Source organism: Rhea americana, unplaced genomic scaffold (assembly GCF_003343005.1).
Source record: "Rhea americana isolate MKP2758 unplaced genomic scaffold, rheAme1 scaffold_124, whole genome shotgun sequence".
Classification (NCBI taxonomy): Eukaryota; Metazoa; Chordata; class Aves; order Rheiformes; family Rheidae; genus Rhea; species Rhea americana.
In genome coordinates, this window is record NW_028185306.1 from 1,979,349 (window position 1) to 2,006,941 (window position 27,593).

Genomic DNA, 27,593 nt, shown 5'->3' on the forward strand with positions numbered 1-27,593 from the left:
GCTGCCGGCCGGGCCGGGCCGGGCTGGCCCTGCTCGGCTGCCGAGGGTTTCGGGGCGCCCAGCCGCTGTGCGCGGGCCGCATCGCCCGGCCGGGCCGGCTCCAGCCCCTGGCGGGCCCGGGGCGCACGAGCAGAGGCAGCACAGGAGCGAGCCGCGATGACAACTTTGGAGTCTTTAGCTCCATCCCGAAGAGGGATTAAAAAGAAAAAAAGAAAAKGAAAGAAAGAAAGGGAAAAAAGAAAATCTAGCCCCAGAGAAGAACCAAACGAGACGAAGAAATTCCCCTGCGGACACCGGGGGCTGCGGAGCTCGGGACCATGCAAAGGAGACGGGTTGGCCACTGCCTGCGCCGCAGCTGGCAGGTGCCTCTTTGGGAGCCCTAGCGCGCAAGTGGGGAGAYGGAAACTTGGAAACGGGCGCCAAGACAAATGCCAGGGAAAACCACCAACAAACCGTCACAAGTGCCAACGCAGGATGCAGGCTCAGGTGCAGGGAGCGGGCCGCCAGGCGCGGAGGCGCCCGCGGGCTGCGCAGGGCTGCGCGGAGCCCAGCCGCGGGATCAGCTCGGCGCGGCCCCGCGGAGAGCGGCAGTCGCCCAGGAGCGGGGCCCGGCGGGGGGCTGAGCGGCCCCGTCGGGGCAGCTTGCGAGTGCCTCCGTCCCTCTCGGAGGGCTTCAAAAAGCCTGACACGACCCACTTCGGTTTTACACGAGCCCAATCCGCGCCTTACAGCCTCCCACTTCGACATATGTGCGCAGCCGGCAGAAGAGTAATAAAAATCCGGTTTACTTACGTGTCATAATTGTCTCGGAAGCCTTTTGCGAAAGGGTTGTGGTCAATTTTCAATTGTGTGATCTAAGGAAGCAGAGGGCCAGAACGCACGTTGTGAAAGCGCGAAAGATGTACCCGAGTACAGCCAGCACATTTTTTAAAGGACCATGCATTACTCTAATCKATCAAATTGCCTCTCTTTGAAATGTGGAAAATAAAGCTTTCTCACGCTTTTAGAGATCGAAGTCGAATTTTAAGATTCACTTTAACCCCCCAAATTCTGATAAAAAATACTATGTAAACCAATGTTTTCAGAACTGTAATTGTTCATGCTGCATGAACACACTTATGAATACATTTAAACCCCCAAACGAGGGAAAAACGTACCGCAAAACGGTAGCTAAGAGTTTACATTTGCATCTAGCAAAATAATTAAAGCAAAAATATGGACCGAGCGTATGTTATTTGAAAGAAAAGGGGGACACAAGTCTATAGCAAAAACGGATCACTGCAAAACGTAGCCATGCATTCAGGAGATTTTAATTTGAGGCAGTTGATCCATCAGCTCCAGTATAGTCAATGAGGTTGTTAAYTGATGTTTGCAGATTTAATACTTAAACTCTAACAGCTATGTGAGCTGTTTCCGACAGGAAGATAAAAGCCATAGATAAATAGCGGGCTCTAGGTTTAGCAGAAGAAAATGCCAGGAGGATTTCTGCTTAGCCCCTCGAGGAGCAGCCCGCTCGGGAGGTCCCGGCTGCCGGGAGCCTGAGTGGACACTACCCGGGGAAACGCGAACAAGCGCAGACGAGTGCAGCAGGCAGATCGCGCCGAGTATTTGGGAGTCGTGAGCCGCGGCCGATGCAAAATGGCAACTTTAAGGCCCGTCGCCGGGCGCAGAAACGGCAGCGCCGGGGGAGCGGCGCCGAGCGCAGCGAGAGCAGCGGCCCGGCCGCGCCGCGCAGCCCCGGGGGCCCCGGCCGCGAGCGGAATAGACCAGGGAGCTCTTTACATCGGTGTTTTGGTAGGCGGTGACTGCTATGAACTGGGTCTCGGGGAAGGTGAAGGTCTGCACTCTGCCCGGCTGGTTGGTATCCTCCGTCCCGTCCTCGTTCACCTCCACCACATGCAAGCGGGGCTGGTATTTGTGTAGGGACTGCAAAACCACCATCTGTCAGGCAAAGAAAAGGGAGGGAAGGAGGGAGGGAGGGGGCCAGGGAAAGAAGAGGGGATTAGGCGAGAAGAACGGGAGCGCGGTGCGGCGGCGGAGCGAGCCGCTGCCTCCCGCACGGCTGCGGGATTCCCCGCGACATCGCGCAACGGGGTGAGACTGGGCAAGGCACTTAGAGCCTGCAAGGTCGCTAGCAAAACAAACGAGGGGGCTTTTTTCTCCCCCTACTCCCGTTTTTTTTTTTTTTTTTTTTTTTTCACCTAACGACACGATCTAAGAAAATAGAGATCCGATCAAAGACTGCAGGATTGTTTAAAGCAACAAAAATAAGGCTTGCAGAGCATCCGCGTTTCTCTCACTGACCTGCCCGTTGTTGTTTGATGCTCCTTTATTATTAGTAAGTTTTAGTTTCCCAAATGAGATTTCCTGACGCATCCAGTGGGCACCCGTGTTGGGGGAGTCGGGGTGCATGTACACACGATTTCCTAAGCAAAACAAAAAAAAAAACACCACCACATCATAGTTCACCCGCATACCCGGTTCTGCCACTGCAGCAGGGCACGGGGACTGCCATTAAAGTTAGTAGCATTTTATTGCCGAAACTCCCTCCATTTTAGCCGAGCAGGATTAAAACAGCATTTTCCGAACACCTTTCACTCTCTCCTCCACCCCTCCTTTTTTTCTTTTTTTTTTTTTTAAAGCATCATTGGCCCATTCTCGTTTAAAAAGTCGCCCGAGCCAGTCCACAAAGGCTTTAATTAATCATTCTCACCTACATATGTGTCGGGAAAAGTGTTAATTGGAGGAACTTGCCTTGTACATTGGTGTCCGCCTTGCCGCAAGGAACCCATTTGCCTCCCTGAAATCTCCAGTGGTTGGGATCCGCCAAAATTACATCCACAAAAATATTGTAATGAGCCGTGGGATCGAGACCAGAAATATTAAAACTTAGGAAAGGGAACATGCGCCTATTAAAAGGGAAAAAAAAGGAAAAAGAAAAGAAAAAGAAATCCACCAGCAGCGATACACACACAGAGGAACCAGCCCGTTGTGCATTATCCTCAGAGCGCCTAGCAGCGACCGGGGGGGAAAAAAATGAAAAGAAACTCCCTCCCCGAAACGTCGAGCTTTCCACGGGGAAGCGACGAGGGCAGCGGGGACGGGGACCCTCCGGGAGGCAGCGGGCGCTGCCCGGCACGCACCGGCCCCGGCCGCGGCTCCCCCGGGGCGGCGGCGGCGGCGGCGGCTCCCGCGGCAGAGCCCGGCGGCGCGGCCCCGGCCCCCGGCGAGGGTCCGCGCGGTGCCTTACCTCCCCTGCTTCGTGATGATCATCTCCGTCTGGTGCCGGTGGAATTTCAGCCAGAGTGGCCTGTTGCACAGGTAGACCTGAGCCTTCCCGGGAACTAGCCCCGGCTGGGTGGAGGAGAACTGGTAGAAAGGCGCCCCTTGGTAGGAATGGCCATACTGCTGGGGGTAAGGGTAGCCCGCCGCAGGGTAGCCTTGCGGAGAAGAGTTGGACAGGAGGCTGTTATACGCTCCGTTGGTGATCACAGGATGGTGAGCCATGTAGCGGCTGGGGCTGGCGATGGAGAAGGCTGGGTGAGCAGGTCCATGCTGGCTGGGGTAAGGGAACATGGTACTAGGAGCAGAGGCAGCAGACTGGGGCTGGCTGGACTGAGAGAGCAGATAGCGATCTGCAGCAGATCCATCGAAACTGTGACGAAGCTCAGAGACCCCGTCCAAGACGGGAGAGAGTTTATTTCTCTGGACGTCCCCTGGTGTGTCCTTGGAGTCAGGAAAATTGTCTGTATCTGACTGATTCGTCATCCCCCTGGTAATTTTTTTCAAAGGTGAACTTCTCTCCAGGTTGTCAGTGGTCGAGATAATGGGATGATCATGCAAGGCAAGCTCAGATCCGCCTGCATGTGGGTAACTGCTGCTCACATTGAGAAATTTCTTGGAGAGCATGATAGAGGGAGAAAGACAATGCTCCAGCTGCATAGCTCTAGCACCACAGGAATAACCCTTCAGTCCCTGGTTCTGGAAGGGCTCCTTAGTATCAGAAGCTAGACATCCTGGGACCCTCACTAGACAGAAAGCACTTCATCCACCAAATGCTTCCCAAACGTTTGATTTACTTTTTTTTTTTTTTTTTTTTTTTTTCCTCCCTTCCCTGGGAGAAGAGATTGGCCAATTGACACTATGCAGCAATCAGGAAAGACTCACTTTTGATCTTGCTACTTGTGGAGAGGATGAAACGGCTTCTGCCATTGGTTAACCGCTGACAGTAATTTAATTAGATAGACATTAATTAGGATAATCACCTGGCTCCTGGTCGCGACGATCATGGCAAATTGAAGGAGATGATTTTATTGTGAGATAGAAGGAAGGCGAGGGGGGAAGGGAAGCGTGTGTTTGCTGTAAGAGCTCGTTATTACCTGACCTTTCCAGCATTTATTTTTATGACTACGGCTGGAAAATAAATCCCCAGCCCTGCGCTTCCCCAGCGGTGCGTGTGCGCCCCTTTGTGCAGCAGAGCCGGGAGCGGGCGCGGGGGTCTCCGCGCAGCCCCGCGAGGCGCGCGGGCGCCGCCGGCCTCGCCTCGGCGCCGCGGGGCCCCCGCGCAGCCCCGCTCCGCGGCCCCCCGCGCAGGCGGCCTCCACTCGCAGCAGCAACGTATCGTCGCCTTTAAGTTCTGAAATAATTATAAGCCGTACCTCCGGCGTGCCCTAGTGCGTTTGCCGTGGTGTTTATGGGTTCTTTAGTAAATAAATATTTTATTTGGGTGCTGTAATGCCGGAGACTATCAGCAAAACAACGCAGAAGGCATCCATCTCCCCATCCAGCTCCAGATTTCTTTCCACTTGCGGTCTGTTTCCCTTCAGTGACTCAGTCACACAGACAGAGCCAGCAGAGGAGCGATCTTTTGTGGTAGATTTGTCACAGGCGGCCACCCCGCCTCACGGAAACGCGCTGCCGGCGCCCAGCGCTCCCTTCGCAGGGAAAACGCTCGGGACGGCCGGGGGGCCCAAACCGCCGGCCCTGCCGAGCGCGGCGGCGCCGGGCGCGGGCGCGGCGCGGCCCCGGCCGAGCCTCCGTGCAGCCCGGCGGCGGAAAGCGGCCGCCGCCGCGCGCCTGCGAGCCCGGCGCTAGCTGGAGGCAGCACCCTCCGCGGGGCGAGCATGCACCGGAGGAGTTCAGGAGAGTTGCGTGTCCTCCTGCCTCTCCTCTGCCTCCTGCCGCAGCGTCCTCGATTTTCCTTTCCTAGRCAACCCTGTGAGTTTTAACAGCAACGATTTTTGCGTGGGGAGGAGCTCTCTTCCTTCATTTTTCTTAATATCTCCCTCTTTAGCTGGTTGTACTTCAGGTGTTTTGCAGATCACACCTCTTTCCAGCTGACACCTGCAGCCTGATTCAAATTCCGCTGGCGGCTAATGCCGCCTGGACCATCCCGCGACAAAACCAGACCCTAGGTGTATGATTGCAGTCGGCTGAAGCCGGGCTGAAACTTTGCAAACTCTACCTGGGAGAAGGCCAGAACGGGCATTTCCACACTTTCAAATCTCATGGCAATCTAGTATTTTTTTTTCTGTTGCTTAACTCTGATCTAGAACAGTTATTTGGCGTTTCATGGAAGATTGTCACATATGCTCTCTGCAAAGAAATTATTCTAATAATCTTTTGTGAGGCAAAAAAAATAACACAAGTTAACTGTTCTWCTCACGGTCGGTCAGTACAGTACATGCGACCTCCCATCCCATACCTGTGCTAAGAAAATAGTTTTATCAATAACAGTTTTAACAACCGCTTGCCACACCTGTTTCACTAGCGTTTCCACCCTTGCACTCCYCTCCTTGAAACTGCTTGAAAGATAATGAATTTAGATAAACAGGCAGGAGATGGGTCAAAATACAGATAAACACTGGGAAATGCTGCCCTAAATTACATAGCTAAACCCGTATACATGCAGAGCTGCAATGAATTCAGTGGTATACTGCCAATCACATGGAAGTGTTAATATATGCCAAAAATCTTCAGTGTGCACAACTCCTAAACTGGTATAATAGGTGGATATGCAATGGCAGGTGGTGTTATAGAATCGCCAGAGAATGGAGGAGAGAGGCTTGCGAATACAACATGCCAGTCCCGCGTGCTGACAGGTGACGAGGGGTCAAGCTGTTAATGAAGGTCTGCTCTACTGCGGCTGGAGGCTCAGAAGGTGGCTGCTTGGAAACCTCTTTCTTCCTCCAAGATGCTATCTGGGCTACTGTTTCTCAGGTTGCTGCACACACGCATGCTTCCAAATGCTCTACCTCCTAAAGCACCGCAAAAAAGGAAGAAAGATGCCCCATACCACAGCTTTGTGATTATTCATACAACTTCTTTGTAAGGGGAAAATTGTGCATCTGAGTCAGACTGAGCAGTGGACGGAGAGCAGAGTACTACAGCCAATGATGCAAGAGACTTGCTTCTCCCACAGATTGCCTTCAGCTACCCCCTGCAAGATGGAGATTTGTCAAAACTAATTCAGAACGTGCAAGATTCGCTGATTTAGCTCCTGCTTACACTAGCCTTTCATGCATTGCAATATGCTGCAGCACTGCAACAGTTTATCTTGTTCTGAGATGCTACGTGATCTAAGACCTACCAAGCTACATGTCCGCCTCATGCCACGGTGTGTGCAAGCATCTAGTAGCACTGAAGCTCTGCTGGAAAACAACACCCAGCTGTGGTCCCCTGGATGCTGCCCCCTCTCACCCTGGGATGCAGGTGTACCATGCTCCAGGCAGCTGCAAGGCCTAAGTAGACCCTTGCTCACCAATGACCTGGTCTTCAGGCTCGCTGCTAGAAAGCACTTCCACTGAAGCTACATGTAGCTTATTAAGCAAATGTGGCTTCTGTGGCTCCATTCTCTGTGTCATATTCTATTGCCCACTAAGGAGCAAGGGGAAAGACCATAAGTAGAGCAGCTGGAAAAAAAAATTGCATTTGTTTCCCTCTGAAGTAAATGCTTGTTAAACATACTTTGAGATAGTTATTTGAAAATAGTAAATTGGCCCAAATATGATATTCCAAACAAAATGAAAACATTTGAATTTTAATGATCATTATGGACACAATGTGGAAAAATAAGAAAAAAAAWTAGAGTATTTTCAATACACAAATAAGTCAAATCTTTTAAAAATCTTTAACAAAGAGATCTATGTAGCAGTTTTAAAATATTCACGTACTTTAATTAGATCAGTTTATTCAAAAGAATTTCTTTTCAGTAATTAAACAAAATACTGTGTATGAACAGAAAGAATACTCTTGAACAGACTAAAGAATCAAATCAACCTAATTACCATCCAATACTTGGAAGTTAGGGAGAGAGGGTTTTTCTTGTTGTTATTGTTACATGGCTTCATTTGCTTAAAATCCAGGAACCAATCCATTCACCTTCTTGTGTTTTCCTCTCTAGCCAGTGGAAAGGGTTATCAATGACACATTCCAGCTGAGACCCTTTTCTATATACACGTGGACATCTCATACACCCCCCCTCCTATTAGGTCTACTTTCAATGGATAATCTTCTGACAGCCCCTGCTATTTTAATGTTCATTCTTGGAATTCTGGTATATATGACCCTGCTTGTGAGAGCACTGTGGAATTCTGTTATCAGGATAGCCGAATTCATTTTGTTAAGGTCAATTGTTTCCTGTTGATATTATGGCTTGAACAATATTGAAATGGAGCAGTCAATTTTCAGTGTTTTTTTTTTTTTTGTCCTCCGAATTCAGTGCTACTACATTTCTTTTGTCCCAGTATTTAGTAATCCATGGGAGGCAAATTTAATTTGATCATTTTTGCTATCCTATTAATTAATATCTCAGTAGTTTTATAGAGGGTAGAAAAGTCAGATTTTACCTCCACAGCTTTTTCCTACACTACTAATTTCTCCTAACTTTCACACACACACAAAAAAAGGTCTTCCAGAACTTAAGACAGGTTTGTAAATGCATTTTTATTATGTTGCAACAATCAAAATGTATATGTACTACTGTTTTCCCCCTCCCCCTGCCCCATATTAAATGAAAATGTAATTTTGCCCACAATGTATTCTCAAATTGCTTTGGAATCTGTAAAGACCCTGACATAARGAAACTGAAGCAACAGCACAATTAGAGATTGAAGGTGTTATTGTGCTGCACTTACACTGCAAATGAAGTCAGATGTCTCTGCTTAATCAAATATAGCCTCAACAATYTCTGGTTTGTGAGTACTCAAAACAWTAAACAAATATACACAGAAAACATCACAAACAGTAAATTGGTTATTTAAATACAACTGTATCCAACATAGCAGCTAAACACTGGACAATGTTTGAGGTCATCAGCACATCCACATGCTCTTCTAAATGACGTTTGGGGTCCTGAAATACAAAGTATGCCATGAGACATGAAATCCATCAGTGTTATGTTTTGTTCATTTATTTCAGTTCTATTTAAGATGACTGTGAATTAAGGAACATAGGCCAGTGAAGCTCCCAAGTTTTTCATTCTAACCAACYTGCCAATTAAGACATTATTAGTCCTTGCTATCATTCAGAGAAGCTGAAGATAGGTTTAGGAAGTAAATTTCTCTCCAGCTTCTGAAGAGAAACCACAACAGCTCCAAGTTCTACAGGATGGCACAAAACATTTGGAATGGTCTCCCCAGTGTTGGTAAAGCTCTTATTAATTTCAACTATCCAAAACTTCTGTCTACCAGCAATCCCAAATTTAAGAAGTCAGGTCCATTAAAAGCAGAAAAAAAATACAAGGCAATTTGGAGTAAAACAAAAATTATATATATGTATCACCCTACTGGTATCAACTAGCTATTTCAATATGCTAAGTTTGTTATAATAGTACTCTGTGAAATTGCCAATATGAACGCAACATGAATGCAAGAAAATTGCACACCAAAACCATTATCTAGTCTACAAAACTTGAGAATAAGTACAGAAAGCTCTTCAAAGCTATTCTAGATTAATATCTCAACTGATGTATTTACAAAGGTATTCCCAGGAGGAAAAAAAAACCCAAAACATGTGGAGCTGGTACTACTTAAATGTGTTACTTAAATGTAAACCAAGATGTACACCACAAAAGTTTACAGGCTGATATATCCATACAGTAAACTAATAAAGCCATATAAAATATTTTAATAAAATTTTAGATRAAATCCTGATTTTATGCAGATCAATGACTATTTTAGTAAGCACCTTAATGAGGCCAATATTTTAATCAGAGTTCTGGTATGGTGCAACATGTTTTCAGATCTTGCATAAATTTGTGTTCTAATCCTGTAAAAACTCAACAATCTAACAAATGGTCTTTGAATAGTCCTATTAACTGCAAGAAAATTAACATATTTATTCCCATAAAAATGAAAAAAAGCCTAGTAATACATTGAAGTGTTCTGCAAAACTGATTGCTAAGCCTGAGCAACATTTTGAAAATACACATCCCTGCACACTATTACTCAATTGATGTGGGCATTTTTGTGCATTTGCAAAGAATAAGATTATTTGATTGTAAATTTAACCATAATCATAAATTTTTTCAGAATTACATTTAGGTAATTAATCTCCCTCCAARTAATACTGAAACATTAACAGGCACATTTCAGAAAAATCATAAAATGCTATTGTTGCATTGGGAAATCTCTCCCAGAAAAAAAAATTAAAGAAAAAAAATCAAAATAAAGATTTTTTTCTACATATGCATAATAATTTAAACAAGAAATGAAGCTGAGGTTCTATCTGAGGTGATGTCATAACCCTTAAAATATAACCCTTCCTACATGTTATATTTTWTWTATATATATATATAWAAAATATATTTATGTATGTGTACATAAAATATGTGTGTATGTATATTAATACACATATATGTACAAYAAAGATTTGGCCATCATTCTGAATGCTACAGAAATACATGAGTGACTACACAATACTACAGATATATTTTGACATAGCTGCTAGAAGCTGAGATATAAGAGCAATCCAGAGTCCTTTATATTCTTATAGAACTACTAACAACAGAATAAATGCTGGTCCTTTAAGGACTTATTGATGTTTTTAAAGCTATTTCTTGTTTGCATTGCCATTCCTGAATTTTAAAGACAATCCTTTACCAATTTCATTTCTGTCCTTCTCTCCCCTACCACAGTACATTTCCTCAGTGTGTAGCTCAAAATCAAATGTAAAAAGAGTTTTCTGTCAAGTGCTCTATAAGGATACTATAGCCGGATATTGAAAAAAATAGATTGGTTTGAGTAGGTGTTCTCAATTTCAGATATGGTCCTAAACTGTTTTTCTTCAACATCAATATAAAGCAATGCAGCTTAGTTGCTTGTGTGTGTACTGGAGCTAAGCAAGCACMCACAGTGCGCTCATGAACTGAGCACAGAGATGAGCTGGCTCTTGAGCCATGATAATTCATAAACCATCCCCAAACCTTTTCTGTTTAAGTCTCCATGATTTTGGCCTCTCCGTAACACTAAAATGGACTTGGATATTTTTATGTCTCTCCTTTGAGGAAAAAAAAAGGAAAGTGTACCATATCCGAACAGTACTCCACAGCACGTAATACAAACGCATGCAGAACATGACTTTCAGGTATTCTGCAGGTTACCTAAAGTCAAAAGTCGATTGCTCCTGAAAGCAATATTCAGCAAAAATAAATTCATTATTTGCAGAGTTGAAAATATCTTGTATGTAGAACTAAAATCACCTATGTGCATGTAAGGAAATTARTATTTAGAATGAACCAAGCTTATCATTCCACCTCACTCTAATTCATCGCACCTCACCTGCTTGCCAACATTTTTTATTGCCAGCTGTTCAGGTGTCATCTTATCTTCTTCTTCAACAGCCTGCGAAAGAAACACAGAAAAGGTCAGTGTTTCAGAATTCGTTTACTTTTTCCCCAAGACACAAGATTCTTAAAATATAATTCTCTTCTCTCTCTTGCTTTTCTCTTTCTCTCTCTCTCAAAAAGAAAAAAAAAAATCAAGTAGCAACACATTTCAGAAAGTCAAAAGGAAAGGTACTTCAGCTTTTCAGCAGACATGGTTTTAATTACTAAATATTAGAGCAAAAGATCAAGGGGAATACAGATAAGCAAGATGTATTCACCAGAGTGTTTTAAGAAAAAGTCTTAAATGGTAGGTATCAGTAAAGACAATTAAAGCCACAATGCAAAAATCAAAACTATTGTTACCCACATTGTTCTATCTGAGGTTTGATCCTTAGCAAGTYTTTACCTCCTGTTTAATTCAAGTTACCTATTTTAATATATCTTTATAGTGTTCTGTTGTCYTCAAATACAGTGTTTGTGCAAAGTAGATCTGCTTACTTTCCTAGTAAATGCACATTGATTTTTTTTGTTTTAAGAGCAAGTTAAAAACCAGCATTTTTATAATATCAAGAATGATTGACACACTACTTAAAGAATGCTTGTTGAGATCTAGTATTTATAAACAGTTTTTAAAGTGTAAGTGCTAGTATTAAAACAGTACAAATAACTAATTCCTCTTTCTTACAAAAGCAGTATTTTCTTCATCTAAAAGAACATCAAATTAGGTTCTACAATGAGTAACTGTCTATCTATCTATTTAATGGAATGATAYGGATAGACCTTTACTCTACTACGCTAAAGTCTAGTCAAGTGGCCCTTGACTGAAGAAATAAAGAATATAATCAATTGCTTATTCTGAGCTACAGGAGCTGCACATTCACTTGGCAAAGTGTAAATACAAAATGGATGTGATTATTTCCATTTTAGAGCTAAACACATAATTAAGCACTTTGCTAATTTAGACTAGGAGAAAAAAAAAGATTGAAGAGCTATTCTGCTACTTTAAGAAAGTTAATAGTCAACTTCTCGGAGAAGTGTCACAGAGCTGATTAGCAGCAAACGAACACAGTTTCCACAAGGCCATGACAGACATACCTGTGCMTAATTTAACTAAACCCAGTACCCTGAGAAACTCTTTATTGAAAATAGATCGTATAAAACAGCATAAAACTCCTAATCCTGAAAACTGGTATCATAATAAGCACCAAGATCCAAAAGAGTTCCTGTAATGATTGTTTAGTTTCTAGTCCAGTCCTCTACAAGCCTTGTGAATAAACGTTGTGACAATCAGCTCTTTACTTCAGAAACTCCTCCACTTCATAAATAATTGCAATTATGCTGTCTTTAYGGAATATGAGTACCTTGTTATAATTCTTCGCTAATTCCAACATCTCTTTCACTACTGTTTCATTCAGTTTGCAATGTTCACTGTAGTCCTGAAGTGTCAAACCTTCCATCCAACTCTTCTTATGCAAGTTTAGCAACATCTGCAAAATAAAAACTGCTTAAAAAGTACATCATAAAATACATTCATAATACCATGAAGATGTTTGACAGAAAATACATAGAAGCAGGAACGTAATGAAAAATTACTGAACTTGCAACGTTTAAGTACGGCACATAAATATCAAATATTCTTTTAGAGCAGACCATAGATTTTTCTGTAAGTTAAGATCAAACTTTGAGACCTGAATATGAAAATGAGGCATAGAAACCAGGGTTAATTTACTTTGACAAGAATACTTAGGTTTTGCTTCCATTTTTGTATTTCTGCTGTAGGTTGAGAAAGCACAATAGCACTGTAAAACAAATAACAGAAAGGTGAATATTCTAGCTGTCAAATAGACTATWGTTGAGCTTCTGGCCTCTGTCAAACATGAGAAATACTGTAATGTTTTGATTAAACACACAAGSAAGATACTAGGCTTCACTGATGAACCTGTACTATACGCAAGCAGCTATTAAAATTGTGAGGTGAACTTCTATAGCAAACAAAACAAGACTTGTGTTTGTCTGACAAAACAAACGGCCCTAAAAACAACACAAGGGCTGTAGGGAAGATTCTTTCTGCAGTTTCAGTGTGCCTCCAATTTGTAAATATTTACTACAGAAGTCTTTGAGAACCCTGCAATTTATATTTCTTGAATAAAAGTGAGTTTTTCATTCTATATACTTCTCCCTCCAAAACATGGCTTTAAAACACATGAATCAAGTCAAAAGTTTTTGTCACACAATTTATATTAGCAAGATCTCAGCAACACACAGTCCACTGTAGCCAAGTGACACAGGCTACAGTCCTAAGTTATACAAATTTTGAATTACAGTTTTGTGTGATAGCCTCCTCATCTATGAAGGTCATGAAACAAGTACTCTTCTTATTATAAATGGAATTAACAGACCACCACATGACGAGTTTTTGAAATAACGAATYTGCTTTATCAGAGATTTGTGGAGATATTTGCTGCCTCACAGATTCAAGTTCTTACAACTTAGTCATAATTATTCAGTGTCTTCCAACAGTAATCAYGTAGATAATGTAAAGCCATTAAACCAAATACGCACTTGGAACTTCAGAAAGGATCGGACTGGCCAAACTACTGTGTTTTAATGGAAACAACCTCTGGAAGCTTCATAAGCATCACCTGAGGTAGCTGGTTTTGTTGAATCAGTTCTCACATACAGATTAGCAAACCTTCCTGAGGAACACTGAGGTCTTGAGAGTGCGATTCTGTCCTAAAAACAGTTATGAATTTCACAAATTGTTTTCAACTTCCTGATCTGCATATATATTCTTCCATGATTCAAAGTTGCTTTTTTTTCTGTTACTTCTAGCTCCCTAGAAGTCAAAGTTAAGTGAGAAAACTATTCTGACCTGTGCATCATGAGTTCCAACTGTGAGATCAACTTGTAACTGTAATGAAGCCATGCGCACGCACAGGCATAACTGAGAGCAGAATCTGGTTTTTCAAGCCTTACCTTCACTAGATTATAAATAAGCTTTATTTTTATTTTATTTTTGTTTGTTTGGTTGAGATTTTAAAGCTAGAGGATTTTACTTGAAGTATGAAATTTGATATTAAAAGTAGCACTCAGTGAACAGTATTTTTTCTGTAAATGTACAAAATTAAGTAGAACATCACTACTTTCTGAGTAGATAAAATCTTGGGGATCTTCATTCATACCACATGGAAGCCCTTTGTTGAAATAAGTCAATGATTATCACCAACAAAAACCTGAGATGCCTTTGTTACGCACTTCCATTTTGRGAAATACAGTCTTTCAGCTTCAGGAATTACAGTCTGTAACTGCAAACCTAACACAGGTAGTGTGGCTTTCAGCTGCATCACTGAGAATCAAAACTTTGCAAAAAATCTATTAAGTGTTCTCAGCATGAGGACTTTCCAGCACTGTACAACCATTTCTAAGAACAACAAATTTCATAAAACATTTGGATGAAAATGCTGACAAAATACTTATATGATTATTAGAATGTGTTTTGGGGAGGTTTTGTCATCACCACTATACATGCAAGTGCCTTCTGGAAGTGCCATCTACTCCAGAAGAGTTAAAATGTCTAMTGAAAGTATTAACAATTAAAATCACAATATTGCCAAAACCCTTAATTAGTAATATARTGGTTTTTGTAGTCTGAATAAAAACTAAAATAGTTACCTTCTGTTCTAGTTCATTCTTCCTGTAGTTGATAGTGATGGAATAGTAATGTCTGTTTAGTCCATGAATTAGTGCCTGTAAGATTCATGTGGAAACTTGCATAAAAATTACCCACCATTGAAATAAAGCAATACTACAAGGAAGAGTTCATTTAAAGACAGCCATCTTCAAATACGCTTAAAAACACTATAGGTACATATCAAGTCAATACACCTTCTCCTAATTCTCTCTAATGTTTGTGAACTAACAGTCATACTTTCTACTTCTGAAAAAAAGGCTCTTGCACATAGTAACAACCATCACAGGAAAAAATGATAACCAGTTGTAAACTTTTGTCCAGTACATAAATACATTTCTCTCAAATCTTTCTTCTTTCAATAAATTTGGGTATCCCTTTAAACTGTAAGAGCCTGATATTTAATACAAATAAAAGAATGCTGGCTATTTATTTACAGCCACTGTCAACSGTTCTAAGTTTATATTCTGAGCTATAATGCAATGAGAATAGCTGAAATGGTGATGAAACATTTCAACTATAAGTTAGACTATGTGCATCAAGTTCACAGTGCATATTTAAATCCTTTAGTTATTATTACTTTAAATGCAAAAATCTTTCTCATTATAATTATGCTCTTTGCAGATTTGTCCTTAAACTCTTATATCACGGTCTGATCATTTAGATTAGTGTCTCAGTAAGTGACACCTTTATGCACATATTACTSCTGTAGCTGCATTACACAAAAATTTACTTACAAAATTTGTGATTTAAGTATGAGTTGGATCAAGATTCAGAGGTTTTTGTTTTAAGAAAATTCTATGAAACGCTCATCACTAAAGTCTGTTTTCAAAAAAAATTCTACATTTCAAAGTATATATTTAGAAATATGAGATATGTTTCTTCAACTATGATAAGTCATGCTTAAAGTATGTATAATTACTGGTAAATATTTTCTACATTTCAATCATGCCACCTATTTATGTTTAAATATATTCTGTAGAGCCATCCAGAGTGAACGTGTATTTGCATCTTCTGCAACTTAATATTTCAGCATTCTAAAATTATCTTTATGAAAGCTGAAAATGTTCTCATACATACATTTTAAACAGATTTCTTTTGTGAACACTCATATACAAAGCTACAAAAATACTTAGTTACATTTATAAGAACCAACAGTTACATGTATAATCATTACTTGTGCCACTGATTATAATAAAGTTGTAAAATATAACTTTAATATCAATAAAGTAATTTATGGCTGAAGTTACATGTAGTAAGTAGTTTCAATAGTAGCTTTCAATATGAAAATTCAAATTTTCTTATTCTGCTCAAGGTTATTGTCTAAGAGTATTTAAAAAAACTCAGTTGTAAATATTAATGGAGTTTTTGAATATTTGACAAACTGATCTTGCCCACTTGTCTCCTCTCTCTTCCCTCTCCTCCTCCAAAATCACTCTTTAAAAGAGTAGACAAATGTAAAAGGTAGACAACCATTCTGTTTCAAATCTGAACTGCAGTTTTACCTCTAGAACAGACCAAATTGACCTATAAACCTATAAAATAAACAGTTGCTCTACATTTAAAGCAAATCTTATTCTTTGAAGTGTTTTGTTTCAAATGTAGATCATAATTTCAGCATGCATTACAAATTGGATACAGAAAGAGCAAGCGAAAGAACTGCTGATAAAGGAAAATAAAAAGAAATCCAGAATGAAGTCAAGCTACACACTCTTCTTATCTCTGAGATGTTAAAGAATATCTTAAAACCACTGTGAAATAAGGAAATGGAAATTTTAGCCCAGTTGAAACCAACATTGAGTTTGCTACTGACCTCAACTGGGTCAGAATTTTACTCATGACTTTAGAATAAAAGCAAAACTACACTGATTCCTTGCAGAAAAAAACTGATCTTAAGAATAGAGTATCATTTTGAACTATGATTTTCTGTATAACAGTGAGATTTGCAACTGCTCAGTGCCAACTTGCAAAAAAAACAGCAACACAAATAAAAAATATCCAAACAACAAAAAACCTCAAACTCCTTTGGCCAGAATATGCTGTGCTGTAGTGACAGAGTTTTAAATTCAGCAGCGATATCTAGCATATAGTTTAAACACCCTTCCCCCCCCAAAAAAAAAAAAAAAAAAAAGAAAAGAAAAAAATCACAGCACTGAGCTTGACCCATTCTACAGGGGCTTAAAAGGGAGGTCATTACATGTGGTCCAGATAAGCCCAGCAGTACAGTCTTCTGAAATGCACTGCAAGCATGGGCTTGCCTCTATCCAATCAAGAGTATTAGCTGGTTATTTCATACTCATTATACTTTGCAGCTTTCACTGATGCAAGAATCAAAAGCAAACCACACCAATCTTTTCAAGCAGACACTGTTTCGTGTGTCTGAAAATTTTTGCTAAGTGTCTTTATAAATAAGGGGTTTCAACATATACGTAACAAAAAGCAACTGATGTTTTGCAAGATATGGGTATGGTGATGTAGTAACTCTCAAAGGATAGGTCTCACAGCAGAAGTTTACCCCCTATTTTCAGTTCTATATGGCTAGTCTTTTTCTTGGATGCTTGTCTAGCAAATATTACTTTTACTGTTCAAGTAACGGATCATAAGAGAAGCAATACAGTTTCACGGCTGCTAGTACAGATGTCTTAAGTTAAAGAAAAAAAAAAAAAAAAAGAAAGTTTTCCAGAGGGGAAAAAAGCAGAGGGACACACTGAGGTAGAAGAATGATACAGACAAAAGCATTAATTGCTCCTGGGGCACTTGCTTCAGAACAAAAGGTATTCTTGAAAGAAATGTTTGCTTCAGTGGAGACTAACATTTTTGCCTTAGTAGTTAAACAGTCAATTTCAGAAACCAAACTTAAATGTTCAGTTTTACAAATGCCTGCAAAGTGGTATTGGACAACGTACTGAAAGGAAATAAGATTAGAGATGAAACAGTCAATTAAATGTCCTATYGATCCATCGGACCTCCTACTCCACCATTTTTTCAGCAAATTGTTGTGCTCTTACTATCAAAATTGGAGACGAACTATTTAAAACACAGCAGAAGGTTAAATCTAAATTACTTAAGCCAGAAGCTATAAAAGTATAAAGAGACAAGATTGTTAATGATAAAAGTACCTTTTCCTTGATTTGCTTTACAATAATTYATCTTTAGGAAAGCTGAGACATGTTAATAGAAGCACTTAAAAAAAATAAAAAACAGTCACACTGAAAAGGAATACTCTTTCACCTATCTTGTATCACGTGGTATGAATCAATTGTCACTTTTAAAAGTTTTTATTTCCATAAATCTGTACTTTAACCTTTACAGTATACACTTAAATATGCATTCACACTTATCTAACTTAGGGCTCAAATTTAAACTCTTCACATACATAACTGTTGATGAATCACACCAATTTCAAATGCATGCATAAAATGTTACAGAGAGAACAACAAACAATTTGTAACTTACTGCTTGGAGGTACCTTTCCCCAGAACTGCTGAATAAATCTTGAAATTTACAYATACTACCCATGCTGGGTTTACCTGAATAGATGGCTTGTTTAAATGACCCAGATTTGAAGTTGTTTGTCTTGGTTCATGTCCCAAGACCATCATATTAGCATTGATCAATCTGAAGGCATCAATAACAACCTGTAAAAACCAAGATGTCAAGTCAATTCTTTTTAGAAAATGCAAGWAATAGTGCCAAGCAATAGTGGACAAGGCACAATCAACTCATCTGTTTTTGGCCTTTATCCAGAAAATCATTTAATTATAATATTAATATAAACAGAGCCTCCTGTGGCTATGCTATCAGCACACTACACTACCTTGGATTGTAAGGTGACAACATTTATTACTTTTTTTCCCATGGAGCTTTAAGTTTTATATACATGGTATTATGATATAACATTGAATTTTTAACTACATTTACTACAGGCTTCAAAGGTATGCATATGTTTGTCAACTAAATTTTATCTAATCAAAATGAATGGCAGAGAGAGACTAAAACTGAAAGTGAGCACAAGCTAAGGGACTGAGTCTAAAGCCCAGTCCTGTCACATCAATTATACTACCACAATACTTGAAATGACAACAAAATTATAGCCAGCAAGGAACTTGCCCCATGTATTCCCTTCTAGTCAGATGCTTTTTACTTCTTGTGACTATGAAAGGGTCTATAAACTGTCTGATGGATTAAAAAGTCCTTGTCAGTGTCATGCTCAGGAGTAAAGAATAGAGTAAAAGAAAACCAAGGTCATTTATCATTTAAAGGTACACAGTAGGTAGTATTCAGTGCTATTTAACTGCAAATAAAACAGCAAAACCATCATTTTTTTGTAAATCCTGTGCTGCATTTGTCGACAAAAAATCTTTGGAAATAGTGTTTCATGGCCCCATACAATAAAAATAATCACCCATCCAACACCTGGGTGAGGTGAGATAGAACTGAGACCATATCAACATTGCCCTCAAAACCACCCTTAGCAGGAAGCCGTCATTACTGACCTTAACTACAGATAACCTTTCTCATTTAGGCTCCAGTCTTTTAACTGGACCTGGACAGACAGACTCGCACATCCACAGAACTACTTGCAAGTGCACCTTGCAGACAGCTTGAATAGCTCTCCAAACTTACACAGACAAGTTCATTATACTAAATGGTTTGAATCTCATTTTAGTAGCTTTTTTTACGATCTTTTTTTATTGTCTTTCTCCCCATACTATGTGTTGGGCAACAAGAGGTAAATTTGTAACAATTGCTTTGATATTTCGAGACTTGAACAAGTAAGGAATCAACCGCTGTCCATTACAGAAACAATCTGCAAATAAAGCGACATTGTGTTTCCCTCCTTGTTCTAATATTTTCCTCTCAATTTACACAAATATTAATAACTAATGCATATTCAATTTATTAGGATCACAATACAAGTACTGAGATCATTCATGGAACAGTAAAATTACTTAGCAAGTATTAATAATAAAATAAATATTTAATCAAACTGTAAACTGAAAAAGCCTAATAACTCATCACCTGTTGTATTTTCTTTTTGGACCCCACTGCTTCAGTCATGCTGAGTGACTGAATACCAGCAGGCCTACTGGGTGGCTGCTCTGCTCACATGCGCCAGACCCRTGTGGTACCTCCTGTCTTAAAACAGCATGCAGGAAACACTGAAAATTCTTCTCTTTTAWTAAAATATTAGGTTACAACCCAATTAAATTCAGATAACAGTGATGAATTCATACTGAACAATAATAGAAAACAAAACACATTTTGGATTTAATATGCAGAAGTATAGATGTAACATCTTATATTAACATTACAAAAAGGGAATTGCATTAAAAAGAACTTAATTCTCAGAAAAAATCTTAAATAATTTCTGCATATCTGTATTTTCAGGGTYGTAACATAAAATAATTGTAATTCTTCCTTTACCATCATCAGATTTTTCTTTATCTCAAAACATTTATGACAAGCTTTTATACATATCTCTTATCAATGTTCCATTTGAACCAGATGCTCTAATTTATTAACACCTGCAAATGCCCAACCATAACAAACAGACAGTATAAATTAAAAAGTCAAGCAAAGCAAAAAAAAATTCCACACTACAGGTCTCCAGAGACTACCTAGATGGTGAGGATGGGAAAGAAAATCAAGCAAATAAAAATTTACCCCGTGGAGCAAGAAACATTAGCTTGGCAGTGTACCATAACCACAAGAAGCTTCATCATAACTTAACTTACTAACGGCCATGCTCCTAGGTTTGAGTTTAAATGACAGCTTTCCTAGATAATGTTTAGCTTATCCAAGAACGAATGGCATTTGCAAGAAAGGATTTGTTTTAATACCTGAGCTAGCTAAAATAAAAAGCAGAAAAAAAACCCTAAAATGACTGAACACATTAAACATGGTTTTTGATAATATATTTTGATTTGTGTTCTCACAGTTACGTTTAGATGAATTTCACAGTAATACCTCTCAGAGAATTAGTTGCTAAAAATATTTTAGAATGATTCTGAATATTGATTTAGCCTCTACATTCTGCCCAGAAGCAGTTTTTGTATGTTCCAGACACTACCTGCGTGCAAGGAAGACAGTCAGGTCTGTCTGTCTTCCTGGAGAAGTTAAATACAAATATTTCTTAAGTTGAACAAACAGCAATCTAACAGAAGATGCTATGAAATATTAAAATCACAATTATTAATTATTTAAAAAGCATAAAATTGCAATTTTACCATCTCAAAAGGATACAAAAAGTATGCATCTGAATGATATTTTTCTTCTTAGTTGCACTATAACAACCAATGGTAACTAAATACTTTAACTACACTAAGATTAAAGGAATTCACTGCTATCACTATAGCAACCATCTTAAAGAAACTAACATGCTCAACAACCTGGAAGCTAAATTTAGATCTAATACGCAATAAAGCATAAATACARCAATATATCCTACATATTCATTTCTATGAAATATAATTGCTTTTTACAGAGTGAGAACAAATCAGTTCCTCCTTTAGAGGATCATATCAAAATAAATAGACTCATTAATGTCCAGTGTACTAATGAGCAATGGGTGAACTAGGTGTTAATTATGCCACAGTAAGACTCAAGAAAAAAGCCCTGGTGAGCACTTGGAGGTGTCTACAAGCTGAAATCTCTTCTCTAGGGTTTGTGTGTTTTGAAGTACAGCACTATGCAATCGGATAGCAGCAACATGGTCACTCTGTATTTTGTAACGGAAACTTTAGACACAGTAATTTGAACAAAGAACCTCGAAGGATTTAGTTAAAACTAGAGCAAAAATGCTCAATTATTTAGATTTTCTAAGACATCAGTATTTCTCATCCAAGAATTTAAGTTTTCATTGCATTTCAAYTGTCTTACATATCTTACATTGTCTTAGCAAAAACTACAGTTTCCAGACTTCATCACCTTTTCTCTAAAGGCATATGAAAGTTAAATGAAGGTCTATGGTAGYAGGATATTTTCCAGATTACAAAGGTAGGCATTTTTTAAAAAATGCACTTCCACAGTACAACTCTTTCACCACTCTGACCATTTAATTTTTCCTAGTACAAATGTCTTCAGACTTTTCAGAGGTCATTTCAACAGCAGACAGCTTATAACAAAACCATTAGCAGTTTGGCTAGCTTAAGGAAACCTCTTACTTTCCTTTTTTGTTTATTATCACTGCATGAAATCTGCAGCATATGAGAGTTTATAATTTCTCAGGCTTGTTAAATTCATGTTAAAGGTCTGTTTTCTTGTTGAATAAATTTTGTTCATATAATGCTGCCTATTTCATATACTGAGTCTTTAATAGCACCTTTGGTCTATGCGCAACTCACAGATCAAAACAGAGGACTAAAATAGGGGTTGATGATGCTATTTACATGTGTGATTCCTGCTGTCTTCTTGTTAGTAGCTTTAATATAATAGAAGACCTTGTCTGTTTTGTAATTAACACATCTTTACTGGAGAGATATTTGGAAGTGATTGCTGTGAATATACTGGTTAGTAAAATAAACACAATCACACACCACTTTCTGTTATCAGACAAATTTGTGAATTGTACACATTATACTCCAGATCAACAAACTGTGATATAACAGCCAAGTAGAAGACACATTTATATAACCCTTTATTTTTCTGAAAATATGTATTCAATCTGACCTTGCAAATATAATTAGCTTGTGGGATGTGTGGATTTCAGTACCATGGATGCTTTACTAATTGCAGCTCTTGGAAATAGATACTAAATATTTGGAAGCTGCCAATACAAAATAAAAACTGCATCTTTTTGTACATCTGTCTTAGCTTCAAAAAGCATAATAATCTAAAAAAACAATAACTATACAGCATTTCTTAAGCATTTCCCTGGGGTCAACAATCCACAACAGAGCCTGCATAATGAATCTGTAGAAACAAAATCTACAATTATTTTCAATAGCGTAATTTGAAAATTTGAGCATAGCTATAATTATTATGATTCATAGTTATTCACCATCCAATCAAATGCTGGACTCCTGAATTGGTAACTAKACGAAAATCTGGTCTTACATAATCTGCACATAATTACTAAAAAAAAAAGGCCTTGATTAAAGTTTATGCTATTTAATAGTAGGACTTATTTTATTTTCTTCTGACAGTGTAAGTGCCACATGTTACCATTTTATCAAAGCAGTCTTCATACATTTGCTTTGTAAAAAAAAAATAAAATAAAAATAAATTACACACTTGATTCTATCAGATCCCTACACTAACAATTCTGCAAACAATACTTASAGAAACGCATTTGTTTTGCAAAGTATACTGTATCTTAATGATATAGTTCRGTTAGCAATAAGTCAGCCTTTAAAAATTTTTTTTTCCAACATCAATAATTTTTCAGTGAAGAATCTATGACATATGGAAGCTATCTTTAAAAAAGTATCGTGTCCTTGCAATTCAAATATCAACGTATTGTTTATGCCATATGTTTATGAACAAACATATCAGTGCTAAAGGAAACTCTGCAAAAGATATAATGCGGTTATGCCAGGTGTGGAAAAAGAAGTAATGTCCCATCTAAAACATCTTTTATCACCTGCAACTGACCTGTTATCAACTGCTTAGTTTGCTTCCAGATTCTTTAAAAATGAAATGGAACATGTGACCTCAGAAGTGCAGCAAGGGTTTATGACCATTTCGTTATTTATGCTGCCATGCACTGTTAGACAACCACAAGTGAAGAACATCTTCTGTCCCCTGTAAGCCCACAGCATAAAAAATTCAGAGAAATCTTACTTTTTATGCCATTTCCAATGAAAAGCACTAAGAACTGAAACTGACTGATGCCAAATGCATATCACTGAATTGCTGTGATTGTGAGGCTGAAGTTTGCAACATGGAAATTATTTATAAAATGTCAATTTTAGCTCTGGAAAAGAGATTCCTAGGAGTATGTGCATTTTCCTTCTTTATCCTTAGAGAATTGCTTACTTGTGGTCAAAGCTGCTGTACAACTTGAATATCCATACTAGAAGGAGAGAGAACTACAGTATAATACATTTATCTTGACAAGTGAGGGCATGCATCCATAACTCCAAGCAGCAAAGCCACAAGTTTTAAAGCCATATGCCTTAATGAAGATAAATGGACTATTCTACATCCACCATGGCAAAAGGAAATTAAACATTTAATACTTTTTTGAAAAGTCGTCTTGGAACTTTTTTTGTTTTGAAGAAGGGAATGAACTGAAGTAACCTATGCAAATGGCTTAGTATGTAAACATTCATTGCTTAATTTAGTCACAGCAAATTCAAAGGAGGTTGTGTAACAAATTTTAGAACATCAACACTGATATTAACAGTTTTGGCATCCCATTAAAAAATTTGAAAAGTAAAATACGCAAATAATATTATTCTGTATATGTGCAACTACCCTAAAAAAATTGCTGTCTTTCAAAGAAAAATGCAGCAAAACAGTACAGTGATAAAACTAAAGCAGTTCAATACTTTGCAGCTTATGTCTAGGTTTAGCAAAGACACATTCTGAACTGAAATGCACACATGAACACAGAGACCTAGTGTGCAGAGGTAACTGATCTCCTAGAAATGCAGCTCTTCAGGAAAAAAGTATCATTTGTTATTGATTCAACAGTAATCAAAACCCACACAAACATATCTACCACCTTATTCTTCGAATCAGACTCGGTTTGAGACTCAGTTCTTGCCTAGATGAAATTAGGATGTTTCAGCTCTTGATACATAGGTTGTGGCACCAAACGCACTGCTCAGACTATACTGAGAAACAGTCTAGTTCAACAGATATTTGGTAGTTATTTGCCTACCCACTATATGAAACTGGTAATCTCACCCGAGCCAAAAATATCTGCTGTTGATATCACAGGATAGTGTCTCAGCTGACATTCCTGTTGATTTAGTGACTGATGAATATGCAAAATCAATTACTTCCACTTCCAAAAGAAATTAGAGTTAATTCAGACAGCTGTAACTTCACTGGATTTTTTTTTTTTTAAGGAATAAATGGAAGACTCCTCCTCCTCATCAAATTTTGGCAATTAAATGCTAAAATCACATTGCAAAAGCATACTATATTTTTCTGATGATTTATTATCTTGACAAAAGAAGTTGTGATAATAAAAAGGAAAAAAGCAGTACTAAATCTTGAATAAATTCTCAATTTATTTCTCAGCTATCTTTTTCTTCCACTTTACCTCAGAATCCAAACACAAGACCAAAAAAGAGAAAATAACTTTTAAAGTGAATTTATTGGGTAACTATTGTGTCAATGAGCTTGCATCATAGTATTCTGCTTTACTTTGTATAGCTATATTTTAGGTTCAAACAAGCTCTCAAAGTATATCTCTACTTGCTGTTACCGAAAATTGTCCAGTACAACAGCAAAATTATTAATATATGACCATGAATGATTCAAGATTCCAATGGAAAGATGAAAGTTATTATGCCCACCTTAAGAGTAGCTAAATGCACTAGGTATTTTACAAAATATACAGAAAGACAAAATTCCTGTCCTTAAATACCAAAATTGTACACTGTAAGTTTTCCTTTACAAGAGAAAAAAGTGTTTAAAAGTCCAATTGTAACAAAAGCAGCTCCATGTATAAAAACTCTTGACATAAAGTGATTAATATTATGCTTAACCCCCCCAGCTATTTATTATAAAATATTACATGCAGAATAATTTGCAGCAAATAGCTATGTTTCCAATGCACTACCGACAACATTGTCAATTTATTGTTTTGCTTAGTTGTTTTTAACTAATACTTCCAGGCTGTACCTTAATGACTGCTGAATTCACCTGTGCCTGGGGAAGATACACTAAGGTAAAGATTATGAAGACAAACACATGAACTGGGAAGAGAGTTATATATGTGGACAAAAAAGTCTTGTTAAGTCCAATCCACTTAAAAGCCTTCACAAAATTTAATTCTTTAATGGACCATTTTCAATTTCAAATTTCTGACATTACACTAGTCTCCCCCACATATGAGAGATTTTAAAGGATTGTTTTTTTTCTGCCTATTTAAAAAACAGTCACAGTCTCCCTTTTAACCACATGATTAATCAAAACAAAAGTGAAAAAAGGATAAGAACAAAGGGAATATTATAGTTGCCTGATAAAAGAGTGGAGGTCTGAAAGCATGCAACCTTTCAGAGAACTAGTGTACTAAGCTTTGTGTTCGCCTGAAGAAAAGTCTTGAGGGTAGCTGATAACTCCAACATTTAGAGGAGCTGCTGATAATTCTCTGACTTTTTTTGGCTTAGTCTTACAGACTACCAAGTAATTGCCAAACCATTAACATACATATTTGACTTGATGAGTTTGGAGGATTTACAACACAAAAATTGTCTCAGAAAAGCAGTTCATCTGCCTTTTCCCCATATAACACCAGGATGGGATAGTATGGGTATAAAAGAACTTAATCCAAACTAGAACATAAAAGCAGCAGAAGACACAAACACTATTTAAAAAAAGAACCCTAATCCTATGTTTAGTACTGAACAAAAAGATCATCTATTGCTCTAAAGAGTTAAAAATTGAAATCAGGTATGCACCTCATACACATAACCAAATTACACATAGGTTGAGATCTGAAACTACAGGTAAGACAAACATCCCAATGAGAAGAAAAATGGACTAAAGTGTGTTATTGAAGAGATCACCACAAACACCTTATTCAGCACATGAACAAAGTTCAACCGTATGAGCTATACATATTTAGGCATTTAGGCAATTTATGCCTACATAAATTCTGTCCATTTTTAAAGACTGATTCTTATTAGTTGAATAATTACTAAAAACATTTCAGAAAACCATACAGTTCTGAAGTATTTGAGCCACTGTACTACTACAATAGCTGGAGAATGCTTTAGCCTTCTAAGTAGCAATCTGACTATTTAAAGATACAATCTTTCTCTTTCAATAGCTTGAGATGAACTTGAGACCTTAACTTTCCTTGGGACAATCTTGGCTTTGGACACATTCAACCTTGCAATCCAGCGAAGCTCTTTTCCTCAGTTCGTCATTTGTACAAGGATAAAGACATCATGTCTCCCTCTCTCCAGACAATTGCTATTTTAGGACAAATCATACATTTGCTAAAACAGTACAACAGTCCCTCTTTGGGACTTCTAGGAGCACGATAAGAAAATTCTTTTTATCACACTTTAAAAGCATACAAAAGAATAAATGAGAAAGCTCATCACATCTGTTTAAGACTCCTTTTTTAAAAAATGTAAAGATTTCATAAATTGAATAAAAGAAAGAATTTACAGCTCCCACTGAAAAGAAACTGGATGAAGCAGTTCTAGATGACTACAATTCACATTTCGGCTATGCTTCGAAATATCAAAGCTTCCAATTCTGTAAGAGGAGATTACTGAGACCATGGATCCAGGTTCGTTACCAATGTACACAGCAGCAGAAAGTGACAGTCCTACGTTGAAATGAGGAGCTGCTCACCGCATCCAAGGGGGAAAAATCTCTCTCTAGATAGATAGATAGAGGTATCTATATCTATATCATTGGAGGAATAATAAAAGCATTGGAACAGGTACCCCCAAGAGGTTGTAGCATCTCCATCCTTGGAGGTTTTCAAGATGCAAAGGGAGAAATACCTAAGCAACCTGGTCTAAACTCAATATTGACCCTAGGTTGTGCTCAGGGTTGGAATAGATAACTTCCTGACATCACTTCCAAAAGTAATGATTTTACCTGTCTACTCAAACATAATACTTATTTCTCCTAGCACCTTCTTAATGAGATAAAAATAACAACAAAATTCCTTAGCAAAAGCCTCTTTTATGAAAGTAGTAGGATGCAGTTTGAATACACTATTAAGATGTTCATCATATTTATTTTTATATGGCAGGAGGTGATTAATATGCACAGTACATTTCATAAAAAGTTATCACAAAGCTAAGTCTTCTCTTCGGAAAGTAAATAATCTTTTAAACAGGTTTTTGTCACAAAATAATAGATTTTCCTATATTGTTTTTAATAGGGCCTTACTAAGAGAGGCTACAGTACAAGGCACAAGAAATTTTGCTGTATGAA

The 27,593-nt window shown here is 38.4% G+C and overlaps 2 protein-coding genes across 2 annotated transcripts in view; both read right to left on the bottom strand.

Moving 5' to 3' along the window:
* The window catches only part of TBR1 (T-box brain transcription factor 1), a 5,784-nt gene extending 1,842 nt beyond the window's left edge, over positions 1 to 3,942 (bottom strand). The window contains exons 1-5 of the mRNA XM_085325833.1: positions 3,251 to 3,942; positions 2,755 to 2,909; positions 2,305 to 2,426; positions 1,783 to 1,941; positions 793 to 854 (exon numbers count right to left, since the gene is read on the bottom strand). Of these exons, the coding sequence (XP_085181959.1) occupies positions 793 to 854; positions 1,783 to 1,941; positions 2,305 to 2,426; positions 2,755 to 2,909; positions 3,251 to 3,942 (1,190 nt within the window). The remainder of the gene's footprint in view (positions 1 to 792; positions 855 to 1,782; positions 1,942 to 2,304; positions 2,427 to 2,754; positions 2,910 to 3,250) is intronic.
* A 3,983-nt stretch (positions 3,943 to 7,925) lies between these two features.
* Positions 7,926 to 27,593, bottom strand: part of PSMD14 (proteasome 26S subunit, non-ATPase 14) — a 43,253-nt gene continuing 23,585 nt past the window's right edge. Inside the window, exons 7-11 of the mRNA XM_085325876.1 lie at positions 18,044 to 18,151; positions 14,498 to 14,572; positions 12,187 to 12,312; positions 10,779 to 10,841; positions 7,926 to 8,352 (exon numbers count right to left, since the gene is read on the bottom strand). Coding sequence (XP_085182002.1) covers positions 8,254 to 8,352; positions 10,779 to 10,841; positions 12,187 to 12,312; positions 14,498 to 14,572; positions 18,044 to 18,151 — 471 coding nt within the window. The 3' untranslated portion in view covers positions 7,926 to 8,253. The remainder of the gene's footprint in view (positions 8,353 to 10,778; positions 10,842 to 12,186; positions 12,313 to 14,497; positions 14,573 to 18,043; positions 18,152 to 27,593) is intronic.